The sequence below is a fragment of the Pelophylax lessonae genome (assembly GCF_965119305.1).
Source record: "Pelophylax lessonae genome assembly, chromosome: 4".
Classification (NCBI taxonomy): Eukaryota; Metazoa; Chordata; class Amphibia; order Anura; family Ranidae; genus Pelophylax; species Pelophylax lessonae.
This window is the reverse complement of record NC_138771.1, coordinates 591,899,315-591,915,177: the sequence shown is the minus strand read 5'-3', so window position 1 is coordinate 591,915,177 and position 15,863 is coordinate 591,899,315. Positions and strand designations below refer to the sequence as shown.

General features: G+C 38.9%; 1 protein-coding gene across 1 annotated transcript in view; it reads right to left on the bottom strand.

Moving 5' to 3' along the window:
* The window catches only part of LOC309553561 (uncharacterized protein), a 309,714-nt gene that overhangs the window by 87,288 nt on the left and 206,563 nt on the right, over positions 1 to 15,863 (bottom strand). Inside the window, exons 6-11 of the mRNA XM_082254829.1 lie at positions 10,691 to 10,891; positions 5,884 to 6,021; positions 5,646 to 5,804; positions 3,642 to 3,683; positions 3,502 to 3,543; positions 2,798 to 2,860 (exon numbers count right to left, since the gene is read on the bottom strand). Of these exons, the coding sequence (XP_082110955.1) occupies positions 2,798 to 2,860; positions 3,502 to 3,543; positions 3,642 to 3,683; positions 5,646 to 5,804; positions 5,884 to 6,021; positions 10,691 to 10,891 (645 nt within the window). The remainder of the gene's footprint in view (positions 1 to 2,797; positions 2,861 to 3,501; positions 3,544 to 3,641; positions 3,684 to 5,645; positions 5,805 to 5,883; positions 6,022 to 10,690; positions 10,892 to 15,863) is intronic.

The following is a 15,863-nucleotide window of genomic DNA, read 5'->3' as shown; positions in this document are numbered from 1 at the left end:
TGGAGTGAATTAAGATCCATTAAATCCATCAACGTTCACATTATTCAATGCCTGTTTTGACCGCTCTGTGAAAGGAGGGTAATTTCCTCTGGTAAGGAGCCACAGGGTGCAATTAGGATTTCCTACTGTGCACGGGTGATTGGCTGACCGGGATATGGTCTTTTCCTCCTTTTTCAGCTTTGTCTACAAGACTGTCATTTGGACTTTATTGTTTTGAGAATATATGATTTATAATTATCACATTTGCATACATTTGGCGCAGCTCTTTACCTATTTTATATTTTACTTTATAGGATTGTGATCTTCCTGTAGAGCTGCTGCCTTATTTACATATGTAAATGTTTTATGTTGTGTTAAATTTATGTCTGGAGTGCAAATATCTTTTATGTTTTTATAATAGTTATTTTTAGCTTTAAGTTGCAACTAAAATGTATTCAAGCAGGGCAAACACATATTTGTGCACTGTTCAAATAGTACCATATTGTACGCTCCCCTGCTGCATTGCATAGCCGGGAAGATGACTTTTCTGTTCCCGGTTCAACTTTACAGCTTCTTCTATCACTTGCCTGTCCGATAGAAAATTAGTTAATTGTTTTTTTGGATGGTGCCAATTCATTGTCCAATGAGCAGACAGTAGGAGAAGCGTCACAAGAAACTGCAAAGCTGAACAAGGAAAAAAGGTTATAACATGCCTGGCTTTGTAGTATGATACAACGCGTGTTTAAGGGGCTAACCAGAATTAGAGATTACTTGATAAATATAACAGTTTACACAATTGTACTTCAACTGTTAATGAAACTGAAGTTTTTTTTTTTTTTTAGGGATTCATTAACCCCCACCCATTTTTGCATTTTACCACTGCAGCTCTAGGAGGTCATGTGGTAGAAAAAATGGTAATGGGCAGTGCTCTTTCATCCTTTCTATGTGGAATCATCCTAGCCTGTCATACCTAAAGCTGGCCATATAGTAAAAAGGAAAAAAAAGAAATCCAACAGATTCCTCCATCCACAGTAAACCATGTTGATGAATAAATCACCCACTGAGGCTCCTGTATTCTGACAGCTGTCGCCTGTAACTGTCAGAATACAATGGGCACAAAGTTTGAACTAAGAAATAGGGGAAAAAATTAATTGTGCGCCACCCTTGAAACACCAACAATAAAAAAATCGAAAAAAAGCTGCTGCTACCACTCAAATTTGTTCCCACATCTATAAGATGAACAAATTAAAAAATGTGTAATAGCGCTGCTTAAAATAGTGATAATAAAAAACAATAATAAGCATATAATAACATAGCATGTAATAAAAAAAATATAAATAATAAATAAAGTGCAATTAAAAGCATTAAACACCTATAAGGTGCAACAATGGTGCAGAGATCTCGTCTCTGATAAAATAAAGTGCAAGTGAAATAATCTATCCTGGAGTGTAAACAAAATAAAGAAGCACTCCAAAGTGCGACAGTGCAAAAAAAGTCCAAAGAAATTTACATAAAAAATGCAATAGTAAAACCATTCCGTATATGTTCACTCTTTACACTCTGTGCTGCAATCACCAGGTGAAGTGTCTGCTCACCTCCACGATTAACCCACTAGGGGTCTCAGGCATTAATAGGTTATATTAACCTGTCTGGTCTCTGAGTCACTCCACATTAATGGATATTACTCCAAATAAGCACATGTAGAGATAAAAAGGAGAATCTCCAATGGTGCAGGACCCACAAGTTCATAAAACAATAAACCAAACCCCAGCTTCAACCATTAAACTCCCATTTATTAAATTAAAAAGCAGCTTTAACATTCATAAATCCAGGATGATTCTAAATGTAACATCAAACCTGCCCACTGCTTGGTACCGCTACGCATTACGCCATTTCCATTATGGCTTTTACTGGAGGAAAGACTTTCCTCCAGTAGAAGCCATGATGGATATGGCGAAACACGTTGAGGTACCAAGCGGTGGGCAGGTTTGATGTTACATTTGGGATCATTGTTTGGTTTTTTGTTTTATGAACTTGTGGGTACTGCACCATTGGAGATTCTCAATTTCATCTCTACACGTGCTTTATGGAGTAATATCCATTAATGTGGAGAGACCAGACGGGAGTTCATAAGTTCATAACCTATTAATGCCTAGGCTGAGACCCCTAGTGAGTTAATCGTGGAGGTGAGCAGACACTTCACGTGGTGATTGCAGCACGGAGTTTAAAGAGTGAACACACACAGAATGATTTCACTATTGCACCTTTGATAGTAATTTCTTTGGACTTTTTTTGCACTGTCGCACTTTGGAGTGCTTTATTTTGTTTACACTCCAGGATACATTGTTTCACTTGCACTTTATTTTATCAGAGACGAGATCTCTGCACCATTGTTGCACTTTATAGGTGTTTAATGATTTTAATTGCACTTTATTTATTATTCATATTTTTTGTATTACATGCTATGTTATTATTTGCTTATTATTGTTTTTTATTACCAACATTTTAAGCAGAGCTATCACATTTAATTTAAATTATTAAAGTTTGACTATTTGTAAATCAAAGAGTCAATGTGCTATTTTGATGGAACATGATTACCAATCTAATAAGGCTCTAAATAAAACCCATCAAATGATTGTATCAAAAAATTGAATCAAATCAAAAATGTAGGAAGTAGATCTTTAGATTACTCATCTCTGTGCTAATCTACACTGATGTAAACCTTTTTCTGTATTTTATTACACAAAAAGGACATCTATTTTTTTACCACAGGTAATAGGTTAAATGCAGTTAATTGTAAATTAAAGAAGTTTCTCACCCTTTCACCTGGATCTCCAATTGGTCCAGGAGGTCCTGAAGGTCCAGCCGGTCCTGGTTCTCCCTGGACAGGACACAAAAAATGTAATGTAGTTTACAAAGTGATGTGTTAAATATGCAAAACATATGTAGAAAGCCAATAACAAATGTATAGAACAAGAAATATTATTGTCCTTTGCCATGTGTCACAGGAATGCCAATGTTTTAGTTTCAGTTGGGTTCTCAGAGAGTTGCCTATTAAAACACTGCCTAAAAAAAGGCATCACAAGGCCTTTATTATCAAAAAAGCTCTAATCTTGGGTGCACTCTGCTACTTTGGGATAACTTCAATTTTGGTTTTAAGTCTTCCCCCACACCTAAACCCTGCCCAAATACTGGCTCATTGTGCTATGGAAGCACCTATGTTAATTCGTGAGTTCTTCATATATTGCTAAAGACAATCCATTGAGAGAACTCATAAAATTCCTTTCAGTGTGTATTAATGAAGGCTACACTAAGGGCTGATCCATACTTTTGTGCTTCGGGAAGGGGTTGTGTCAACGTATAGTCCTTAAATAAGAAGAGTTACACTTAGCAGCACAGTATAAAATGCAATACATTGAATAAATAGATAAAAAGCTTGGAATACCCCCTCTTAATACACAAAGAACACAAAGAACTTTCTAAAATATTTTTAATGACAGTCCTTTAACCTGTTATACATACCGCGTGCCCAGGGAATCCTATCGGACCCTCAATCACGGTGCCCTAAAACAAGCATGAAATAATTTTCACCAAGACTTACATTTAAGACTGTACCCTCAGAAATGTAGAAGTCGTAATGCCATTGGCGTAATTCTACTCACAGGCTCTACTATGGCGGGCTCTCCTTTCTCTCCCTTCAAACTCTAAGCAAAAAGAGTAAAAATAGAAAATTAGACTAAAAACCAAACACACCCACATGGATATACTTTAACCAGCATGCAACATTTTCTAAGGGGTAACACTTTATATTTCGATTTTTACTTATCAGTTTTGAATAATTGATGTTGAAAATCAATTCCTGCAATTTTACCATAAAGCAGCGGTTCTAGATGGAGAGCTAACTATGGGGGAATCATTTTCATACCTCAACCAGTTACTGTATTGTGAGGTTAAAACATCATAAATAGAGCAATAAATCTTTTTTTAAAATTTGTTATTGAAGTGTTATATTACAGATTTTCTTGCTTTGATTAAAATTCTCAGAAGTTGTACAGTTTTGATGTTCCCAAAGTTTAATCCACAGAAGCCATGCCTTCCATGGCTGTCACTATTGAGAATTACATAAAAGTTATAATGCAACAGGTTTTTGTGAGGTGGGCCAAAAGAAACCAAAAGGGTTTTTGCGGAAACAGTGAGAAGTACAGCAGAACCTTCTTAAAATAAAAGGTATCTACATGTCTCCCTTGTCTTATTACAAATCCCAACTGGCCTGTCTCGCCATAACGTATGTTGTTATATCTTCTCATTACTCTTCAAGCCCTATGTCATAAAAACCACTTCACACTGTGTACTAATAATGGCCAATGAGCCTAAAACAGCTTATGCAGTTTGGAATACATGGCTCTATAATATTAGACTGTATGGGGTTGATTTACTAAAACCCAGAGAGTGCAAAATCTGGCGCAACTGTGCATAGAAATTAGGTTTTATTGTCAAAGCTTAATTGAACAAGCTGAAGTTAGAAGCTGATTGGCTATCATGCACAGCTGTACCAGATTTTACACTCTCCAGCTTTAGTAAATCAACCCCTATATGTGCTATAAACTAGCAGTTTTGAATGTATAATTGGTCAACAGGTAAGAATGTTTTTCCTGGATCTTCCGACTATTATAAAATAAGGGATGATCCCCTTATTTTTGGTAATGGCAATATAAGTAAGACCTGCAAATACCTTCTGCTTTAAAAAGTCTTTACTGTTCTTCACTTTGATGGAAGTTAGGAAGGTTTAAAGTACTGTATGTACAGTATGTTAGATAACTGACCCAAAATAAAGAGATTGTAAATGATAACTTTGTACAACAACCTATTCAGTTAAAAATAGAAATGAAAGACAAAATATATGTGTATAGATATAAAAAAGCATTATAAATACCTTTTTTCCCTTTTTTTTTATAAATTATTATATTCTCTCTGTTCTGCATAAGAGCTGGGGAGGAGCAGCAGCACACTGAGCTTGCCAGTGGATGGCTGTGCAGAAGGGCAAGTCAGGACAAGTCTGATCACTGGAGGAGAGTACACTCGAGAACTAGCTAGCTAGAGAACTGACCACGGTGCGCTCTTCTGCTTAGTGTAGTCAGTTTTTAATAGGAAAGCAGAGGGACTAGCTGGAACACCTGGGATTTCACATAAAAGAAGCGATAAACAGAGAACAGGAGACTTTCTCATACAAATACATGGTACAGCAGGCACATATCAGAAATATGAAATGTTGTGGTAACAAGGACTTTAAGGCTGTACCTGTACAATCTTTTAGTATTTCTGGATGTACAGCTGGCTTTAGGAACAGAAGGAACACTTGGCATGGCTCTACCAACTTATTTTTGGATATGTGATAAGAGCAATGATGGATAGTACCTTCTGCTTTGAGAAGGCAATGTTGTACTCTTTCTGCAGAGAAAACCATCTTAGATCAACGCTTAGGTAGGTTTGGAGAAGACATGCCCAGTCTTGCTTGTATTTCAGACTGTCAACAGGTATATAAATAATGTGGATAAATACAGAAGTTCAGGTTATGACTATTGACCTATCCACTATCACTGACAACTTGAAGCAAGAACGCCAATATTTACAGGTAATGACTTATAATATACAGTATATCTCATTACCTGAGGTTCAGTTTCTTTGGTCTGCACTGTACCACGCTCCTGGGGACCATATCTGTCATCTCCTTCTTCAAAGTCCTCTTCGTCATACTCTCTAATTTCATAGTCATCTGGTTTTCGGTTATCTTCCTCTTCTCTGGTTACGTACTCTTCAGTCATGTCCTATGGGGGACATCATTATTATAATCATCAAATTGATGTTACATAAATCATACCATATATGGATAAGTCTGTACATTACCTCATAGTCAGTTGCATTGATGCTGACAGTTACGGTGGACACGGTGATGTCTTCTTCAGGTGCTGCTGTGTAGAAGTAGTCTGGAAATTCATATTCTGAGAAAAGGGGGTCTTCTGTAGGCTTTGGTTTTGTTTCTGTCTTTGGTGATTTAACAAGAAAAACAAGGTATTTTTATTGAGTATAAAGGAATTAAGGCTGAACAGTTTCAGCAAGGAGCTCCGCTGGTATATCAATGTGACCTCGGCAACAATTGATGGGACAGCCAGAGTGACTGGTCACAGCATAGGAGATCTGGGTGTTACTAGGAGACCCTGCTTTTTGCTATGTCTTTAACAAGGGCTATATTTGCAGTGATGTTAACTTTGTGACATACTATACTATAGTCATCGGAAAAGTTACAACCATAATCTACCTTGTGTGACAATGTTGCACCCTACAAGAGTCAAAAACGACTTTCCGTTAGTCACTTTTACCATGTCTGAATTACCTTCAATTGTTGACTCTGACTTTGCCATTACAGCTAGTTTACCTGGGACTCCTTACTGTGCCCTCTTTTAGGTGGCCCATATTAACTAATTTCAGTACTGGTAATGTTTAGTGTAATTTAAAAGGACTTTGCACTTAACCCCACAACTATACTAGTTGACTTTAATGCTAGTATAAAAAAGGTATAATTTCCTCAAGCATGCAAATACTTGGCTATGTTCAAGAGCAGGGGTCTCCAAACTCTCTAAACAAAGGGCCAGTTAACTGTCTTTTAGACTTTAGAATGGTTGGACTGTTGCCAGTGGGAGTAGAAAAATTAATGGCATCGGTAAACAAGTGAGCAATGCCCCATCACTGATATCCATGAGAGGAATAGTGCCCCATTATTTTTTGTCTGTGGGAGGAATTGTAACTCATTATTGGTGTCAGTGGGAAGGATAGTTCCCTATCATTGGTATTAGTGGAAGGAATAGTTCCCCATCATTGGTATCAGTGGGAGGCATAGTTCCCCATCATTGGTGTCAGTGAGAGGTACAGTGCCCCATCATTGGTGTTAGTGGGAGAAACAGTGCCCCATCATTGGTGTCAGTTGGAGGAATAGTGACCCAAGGGCAAGATAAAGGCAAGCAAGGGGCCCCATATGGCCCAGACTGTAGTTTGGAGACCACTGTTCAAAACTATAGACTGGTAAACCCTGTGTGCCTATCTAAAGCCAAACACTTGCTAACTCTATTCAAAACAAAAGCAAAAAAAAAAAATAGCTTTAAATACATTTTAATCTCAGTCCACCACTGGCTCACTTTGAATTGGTCCATAATCAGCCATAATTGCATAAAATAAGTCACCCACACTTCTTTTGGGCCACACACCACACCACAACATACAGAGTATTAAAGCCTGTGTTTTGTGGTTGTAATGCTGCATTTGTTTTTTGTTGCAAATATGTGCTGGGATGCCATTCAGAATTATTGGCAATAGGTGCAACACACATAGTATGCATTAACCTGCAATCTAATAGCCACCTGTACATAGATGTGAATCTGGCCCTAATTCACTAAAAACAGATCTGCACTGCAAGGCAACGCATAGAGCAGTGATGGCAAACCTTGGCACCCCAGATGTTTTGGAACTACATTTCCCATGATGCTCATGCACTCTGCAGTGTAGTTGAGCATCATGGGAAATGTAGTTCCAAAACATCTGGGGTGCCAAGGTTCGCCATCACTGGCATAGAGTATTCCCATCTGTGCATTGTAGGCTGTATTGCAGGTACATTTGTTTATAATGTAAATGTGCACGGTGCATAAGAATGCACATATACAGCACATTAATATGTATTGCGATAAGGCTTACGTTACTTCAAGCCCATAAGTGTGGAGCTAGCCAATTTGGCAATAGAGCCTTATAACATAAACTCATAACCTATCATAGGGCTAAAAGCCATTGCAACCAATCATAGTCCTGCTGTCACTTTGCCAGACAGAAATATCAGTGCTAACTCACTGCCACTGGGCTCACCACTGCGTTCCCTTAACTCCAGTTTTAAAAACAGGTCATCTTCTGGTGGGAAGTATATATATTCCATGGCATTCTTCATGAATATGTCAGTATGGGTGTCACTATACTGCTTTGCAATAGGAAGAATTACTGTATTTGCTATGGTAACATCTGTTCTAATTTTTCCTCATTTAGGAAAAGGTTTATTGCAGTGGAAAATGGTTAGCTGCCAGTTGTTGCAGAGGTGACCAGAGTCTTGTCACAACAGGCTCCTTGCAGAAACGGCCCAGCCCTAGACGCGAGGCACAGATACATCAATGGGTGTCATGAGCATAGGGATGAAATGAGATGGGTTTTACCTAATGACATGGGAATTCACAAGCTTTTTGGGAGCAGTTAGTGCCAGGATGAGAGGGTGGAAAACAGATGTCAAATGTTGTGAAAAAGCAATGTTATGGATGAAAGCTGGCAGAGATTGCAATCATAAATCATGGAATGGTCAGCTTTGTCTGGCAACCCCCAATTAACTCTTTGCAGGTGGGCTACTAACAAAGAGCTGGTCTTTAATATAAGTGTTGCACTAAATAGTCAGTTCACTCTCATTTATTGGCTTTTTCATTCTGTGACCAGGATACCCTTTGACCATTAATAGGTGCAGAGTGTATTATTTCTGAATGAGGCTAAAGCTGGTAGAATTTTGTAGAATTTTGCTTAAGCATTTTCAGTAGAATTTTGCTTAAGCATTTTCATTTTAAGAACGTTCACTCGGTTTTTCTAATCGTTAGTGGCATCATATTGACATTCGATTCTACCTGCAGTGATGACAAAATTTGAAGGAGCTGGAATGCTAGTTTTTTCATGAGCAAAATAATTTCTAGCAGTAAATATCGCTTTTGTTTGGGAAAATCCATGCACCCCAAAATCAAACACAAAAAGTAAAATAGTTTTCAGTACTTTTGAATGACATCCGACATGTCATCACATGTACTGATAAGAAATTTTGTATGAATGGTAGTAGGAACGTTCGAAAATCTACTAGTATATAGCCAGCTTTAGGCTGTAATTCTATCTCCTTTTAGGTGGAACTGTGTTCAAATGTTAAAATGCTGCCAAGTTAGCAGTGTAATTGGTAACAAAAATAACACTACGAACCTTTCCTGCAGAAAATATTCCTCTAGATTACCTCTAGTGCTATGCACAAAACCCGATACGCTAAATACGTGATCATAAGCTCACTTCTGAAAGAGAGAATCAGGGCTCAGGTAAGCTGACCCTTCATCTCTCTGTAGATATTTGGGATCAAAGCCTGGGCTTTTGATTAAGTGAGCCACATTGGAAGGAGGCTGGGGAAATGTTAAGTTATTTAGATACTGAAACTATAAGGGACTTTTTCACTTTAAGAAACATTTTTTTTTCTGTTTGTGCAGGCTCCTTATAAATTCAGTGCACACAGTTGGATATGTTCAAATATTTCTTGTTGCCATGAAGGAAAAAAAGGTACAGTTTTATTAACAGAATGCAGCTGTGTCAGTAAAAATGTTTACCTAGGTACTTAATTACAAAGCTAGGGTTGCTTGCCAGCTTTCCTGGTGGCACACATGTAGACATGTGCACTTCGCGTAGCTGTACGTGCATGAAGGTCCATGCAAATAGAAGGTACCCAACCTGCTGCTTAAATTTATAAAAAAGGAAGCAATGGCTCAATCTGGTGGTCCATACTACCTGTTTTTCAGTTCTAGTATTCCAGATCCTGTGGTTTTTCTTATCCTATTGACCTGTTGCGAACCATTTAATTGTGGTGTACAGCTTGCTCCTCCTCACTTGGCTTCTGAGTTGTTTAACTTCAACTTTGACTTTACCTGCTGTTCCGACTGATTTCCTCCAGTCTCCTAACTTTTCATGTGTATAACTATACCCTGACATACTGATTCGGAGCAAACATCTTCTGACTGACACTTTTCTAAAGGCTAAAGCCCCGTACACACGCAACGAATTTCCGCCGACTCTTTTGTCCAGAGTGCTGTCTGTTGGTTGGAATGTGCTCTAGACTGCACACGAATTTTCCCGCACTAATTCTACTTCAGAATTGATGTCATGTGTTGGATTGCTTTGTATGTATTCTTTCATCCATGAGCATGCCTAGTCTTGCTCATAAGATTTTTCCCCATCAAAATCTGTACTAATGAGACGAAAATCGGACGTGTTTTGATGGTCGACAAAAATTATATAGCCTGCACACCAGGATTTTTTCGTCCGAAAAGTCGGAGTCGGTTGTCGGAAGCATCATACTAACAAGCCGAAAATCGACAGATCGGTCGTCGGATGAAAATTCCCGGCCGAATTTCGACTCGGGTGTACGGGGCTTAAGCTTGGGTTCCTGACAAACCTTAGTTAGTCTGTGCCACACCTAAACCATTGGACCTGCATACTCCTAATCTCAGCCGTTATCTGACTTCAATGGGGTCCTAGGGTTTTAGTTTAAAACAAATTATCTAAACTCAACCCAGAAAGATAATTTAAGTTATGCATGTCACAATTCTTCACTACCAGGATTACTTGAAAATCTAAATTCTGAAGTCACTTTGGCCTGGATACAAAAACATTATTTAAAGCAATTGCTAATGATGATATAAACACAGCATTCCAGAATGCCAAAATATTTCTATAGATGATGTTAGTTCTGGATGAGATCATGGAAAATGTTCTGCTAGCTTCATGATGTTAATGATTAATATCAGCCACAATGAAGGATCCCTGACAGTCTCCAGCGGCATACTGGAGACCGACAAGCACATTGGCATGATGCGGTCATACAGGTGGTTACCATGAAGAGAGTGACTGGCTCGGTAGGAGTTGAGGTAGTAAATCCTTGTGTTGTGCTTATGCCAGTAGTGGGCACCGGCTCTGTCTGCTCAACTACAGACTTTTTCTTCTTCTTTTTGCCCTTTCTATCCTTCTTTTTACCTTTCCCCTTGCCCTTTTTGCGAGGGGCAGGTTCCGGGGTGGGCTGTTGGGCCAAGAGAGGCTTCAGCAAGAGGAATGTGAAAAAGAGACACCAGTAAATGGAAAATGAGCATAAACCAAGAGCATTAAAATGAATATACACCAAGAACAGTAACAATAGACCCAACCATAAGAAGTGATGTATAAAAAAAAGAAGCAGATACATAGACATAAGTTGCAGACAAAAGCTATAAGAGGTTCCTAAAACACAACAGAGAAAGTTTAGATGTAGAAATAAGGAATCTTTAAAACATTTGCTACTGAAACTACTCTGCCATTAGGATTATGTGTCCTTTTTCTGTTTGGCATTATATCTGACTCTTATATATTTAATAAAGTGGTAAACAAGGGTGAGGAATTGGCTTTTTTTTTTACATTTTATGTACAGTAATACAGTGATAGTGGGTCTTTAATATTTTTTGCAGATGAAATGCTCATTTTTTTGGCCATTTAAAACATATAACAAGATCATAGTGGATGTACAAGGCTGCAAATGCTGGCAGGCAAGTTTACCAAATAAACAGTACCTCCCTATCTTTGATGACGCCCATAGGGAGGGGCGAAACACGTCGACGTATGTCCGGTCTTCACAGCCAACGTAACACGTCACTTCCGGTTTTGTGGGACGCAAGCGGATGTAGCGCTGGAACGCACGCCGCTTTCCACATCTAGGAGGACGGTAGGAACACCTTCCACTACACGCCGGGGATGTTATATATTTTTAAGGCTTGTATATATTCGATTAATTGTGAGTGCAATTCCTACAGTTACTTTTGGGCAATAAATCTTACCTTATTTGGAATGTACTGCACTATTGGATTTTCTTATGCTTATTTGCATATGTTCATGGGAGATTATTCTGAAGGCACCAAGCTCATCCACTTACCTTTAAGCCTGCTAGACCCCAAGACCATAAGGCCTTAAGGGGTCCACACCATCTGGTAAGTGGATTCACGTGTGGGGAGCAAGGGCACGTGTGGAATCTATCTGCTGAGCACTTGGGAGCACCTTATATATATATTTTTTATCTTTTGTGCCAAAGTTTCACAGTGGACTTTTTTGTTTACAGCACGGAACTTTATTTGGACACTATTTATATATCTATATATTTATCTATTTTTAACCACCAATATGTATGTGTGACATATATATATTTATATATTTATTTTTTGGACACTTATACAGTCACTGGTTTATTTGAATTTAAGCTCATTTATATTTCACTGTTTTAGCGCTGTGGTTATATATTCACTTTTTACTTCACTTGTTGATGATCAGCAGCTACAGTATTTAAGGATTTTATTTTTCACTTATTTAAATACACTTATTACTTTATCCCCCATAAGCGCAGGGTAGACCTTTTTGGTCTATTTATATTCATATTTTTCCAATGATGACATCTGTACAGTTGATAATAGTCATAGTCCATTTTGGGGACAGGAATTGTCTAATCTTCCCAGTGGGGACATAGACAGCTGTACAAACTGACAGACCTTCTAACCCTTTCCAATCTATCCAAACCTTACAATAATGTTTTATTTGAAGTCACACTTTACCTGTTCTGTATCTATATATCTGAGACAGATATAGTCAGCATTAAAATATTTTACACTTATACCACAGAAGGCATAACAGTTAACGAAGTAAGAAAGATGATTAGAAGTGTCTATAAATCAGCAGGAGCAGAACAGAGGGAGCATGGCTGTCATTGTTCTGGTCTGGGATGTTTCATACATAAATCTTGGCAGGAAGGATTCCCCAGTGCATGTCTAATGGTGTGCTAAGCTGAGAACCAGAGAAACCTTTTCCTGTGTGGCCTGTACCCAGCAGGTGTAGAGGAGAGAGTGACATGGTCAGAATGTGACTGACCTCCTGGTCTACCTAGACATTCTGCTAGGGTGAGCACAGTCTGAGAAAATTTCACATGTTGTGCTTGTTGTATGACAGTAGTCGTGATACATCTCTTCATTCATACTAATTGTGTATACAGAGCAAACAATTGCTCAGAATCGTATATGACAACAAAATTCAAGAGGAAATAACTCCCACGTAGGGTTGTCTTATGAGGTAAAGCAATATGGGTGATTGGTATAGGCCTCATGATTGGAAGGGATGTGCCTTTTCGGCATTTGACATTAGATAGCCATTATGTCGAATGAACAAATGTTATTCATTCATTTCAGCAGTAAATGCATGTCTACAGGAGGTCACTATTGCTAACCTCTCTTACTTCAATACTCTGGGTCATAAATAAAAAAAAGGAGAATGCAATTCTGATTGGTACTCTTCTCCCAGGTCAGTGACCTGAATTATTAAAAGGGTGGGGCGGGGCAGTGTAACTGACAGCCAACTAAATTTGAAGACTATGAGGAATTGGCCAAAATTCAAGCCATTTATGCCATCGTTTGTAAAGCGTCTCCAAAAAAAGATTACCAAGTACCTGTTCCTGTTGAAGCTTGATTTTATCCTTAGCTGACTTCCAATGACCATTGGAGATATACCTATATCTATGCGGATGTCCCCGACCAGTCTGAGCTTAAGAGCTCAGTAATGTTTTTCAATGTCAATTTGGCCTTCTCTATGGAAATGTGATGCCTTTATTTATATTTGCCAATAAATGTCTTTGCACAGGCTTATTTCCGTGCTTGGCCTCCTGCAACTGGCCCATTCCCATGTCTGCCCCCCAGGAGGGGTCCTGTGTGTGCTACGGGCTTGGTTCCCATGTGGGTCTTTGTCATCTGATAGTGGGTAAGACCTTTGGCTCAACCTGCTGTTTGTTATTACCAATACTAAATTAAAGTGTTTTGTATTTGTTTTATTTCTGAACCATGATCTATTTCTGTTCATTCAGAGAAAATTCATGCCCCCTCATGCCTCCTGAAGAAGCGGCTTATTTGAAACATGTAGAGGATTAAACTATGTTTGGAGAAGTTGTTTCCCTTGTTCAGCTGTACTGTACCCTGGGCTTCTGGGATTTAGGCTTATATGTATACATCCATTAGGAACACTCTCCACAATCTGAGCGGGTGTCTTGTTGATTTTAATCCATCTGTGTAATAATTTTATTTTTTTTCTTGATAAAATTGGTATACTGATTCATGGGGACTCGAAAAAGTTGTTTTATGTTTTTTTGCTCAATAGATCTATGGTTAAATTTGCTATATGACAGCCAATTTCAGCAAGCAAAGTGCATACTTTGCAAAGCCATGTCTAAACGATTAAGTTAGCACAATCAGTATTACATATAAACTATAATAAAGTGTCCCATGTGACAGCATGAACATTTGTATTACTGTATCATATTTAATCCTATCTGCTGTTTGCCCCCGTAATGTTTTTGTGATTGGCTGCACATTAGTTGGCTTTACTGCTGGCCTGTGTTTCTAAAGTATATTCATTGACCATCTATGGCCAGTTTTAGGTGTGTAATCTGTAGGCTGTACAACACTAAACATGTACAAAGTACAAGTATCCCTCCATAGGTTCATCAGAACCTGGTCTATGTGGAAGATGGCATAACCCTCGAAATGCATTAATTCTTAAATCTGCTGTCTGATGTCCCCCTGTTCCTCCTATTGAACATCCAGGTTCTGGTGTATCACCTGTCCTTTGTACAAGTTTCACATTACTTTTGTGATTATATTATTCTTTTTATTGATAAATGGTACCAAAGGTTATGCATGAGCCTAGTGTGCCCTTCATGTTGTTGTACTATTCACATCAAAGATTTCCCCAGTCTGAAGAGGGCATCAAAGCTTAAAGCATACCCAGTTACTACATTGTGGCATGGAGTCATCTGATCCTTCCACCTCCAGGACTGGTTTTTATTGCCTCATTTTACTTTAACGCTGATGTGTTATTTCTTCTCTTCGTTCTATAATCTGTAGGAATTTATTTGCAGTCCCCATCACCATTTTGGGTGCTGAAGCAGAGGTCGTGTGAACAGGCTAAGGAACTGACCAGCCAAGGAACTAACCAACCTTGACCACTTGGATCTTCAATTTATATTTTATAGCAGAGATGCCCTTTAACAGTGAGATATTTATGAAAGTTTTACTTTTTAGAGAAATTAACTCTATAAATGACACTGAGTAATCCAGAATGAATCATTTTTTTCCATCTGTGAAATCCTGTTAGTGTTTGCAGCAATGATCCAGCCTTTTTATGAATCCATCACTGTGATGGATAGGATGTGGAGCCTGAATAATGCTGAGCTATGAGATAATGGGGCCTGTTCCCCAGGGTTGCTGATGACACATCTGCCAGGCCTGGTTTTCCTTGCTGCTTCCACAGCCGTACATGCCAGTGCCATGAGTCACACTCATGTGAATGATACACAGCGAGACCCAGCCCTTTGGCCCAGCTGTTACTCCTCCAGCTGTGGTGTCCTGGACATCCCATCTGCTGAATGAAAATCCTGGCACAGAGCATGGTATCTGCCCTTGCCAAGAACCTTTTCCATTTCACGCCTGCTCTGCTTGGTGGGAACCAAAGCATCCTCACTGTTTAGCCGGGCGTATATTGGCTGCTGAGCGCACGCTGGATTTTTTCGTGTATTAATACCAGCAATCTAGTCTTGTCGGATATTCGTTTCCATGTCAGTGGATGTTTTTATTTACTAAGTACACATGTCACTTTTTAAAGGGCCTTTCAACCTAACTAGCTACTCATTTAAGCTTCCCTCCAAGCAAACAGCTTAATATACATACTGTAAGCGACCAATCTAATCAGCCGAATCATCTGTAATTCTGTTCAGCCACTTTTGATTTTTACACCTTTATCAGACAGCACAGCCAGGAGTGTGACACCATTTTCTGCAAAGGTGCTCTTTCAGATGGGTGGCCAGGGGGGTGATAAAAATGGGCCCTCCGCTGCCCACCCACACTCTCTCAATATTGCCGGATGGGGCTGTACAGCCGCAGCCATGGCATTTTTAACTTGTTGTGCAGCCTGTCATACTTGCCCATTGCATGTAATGTGGCTGCACCTCAACC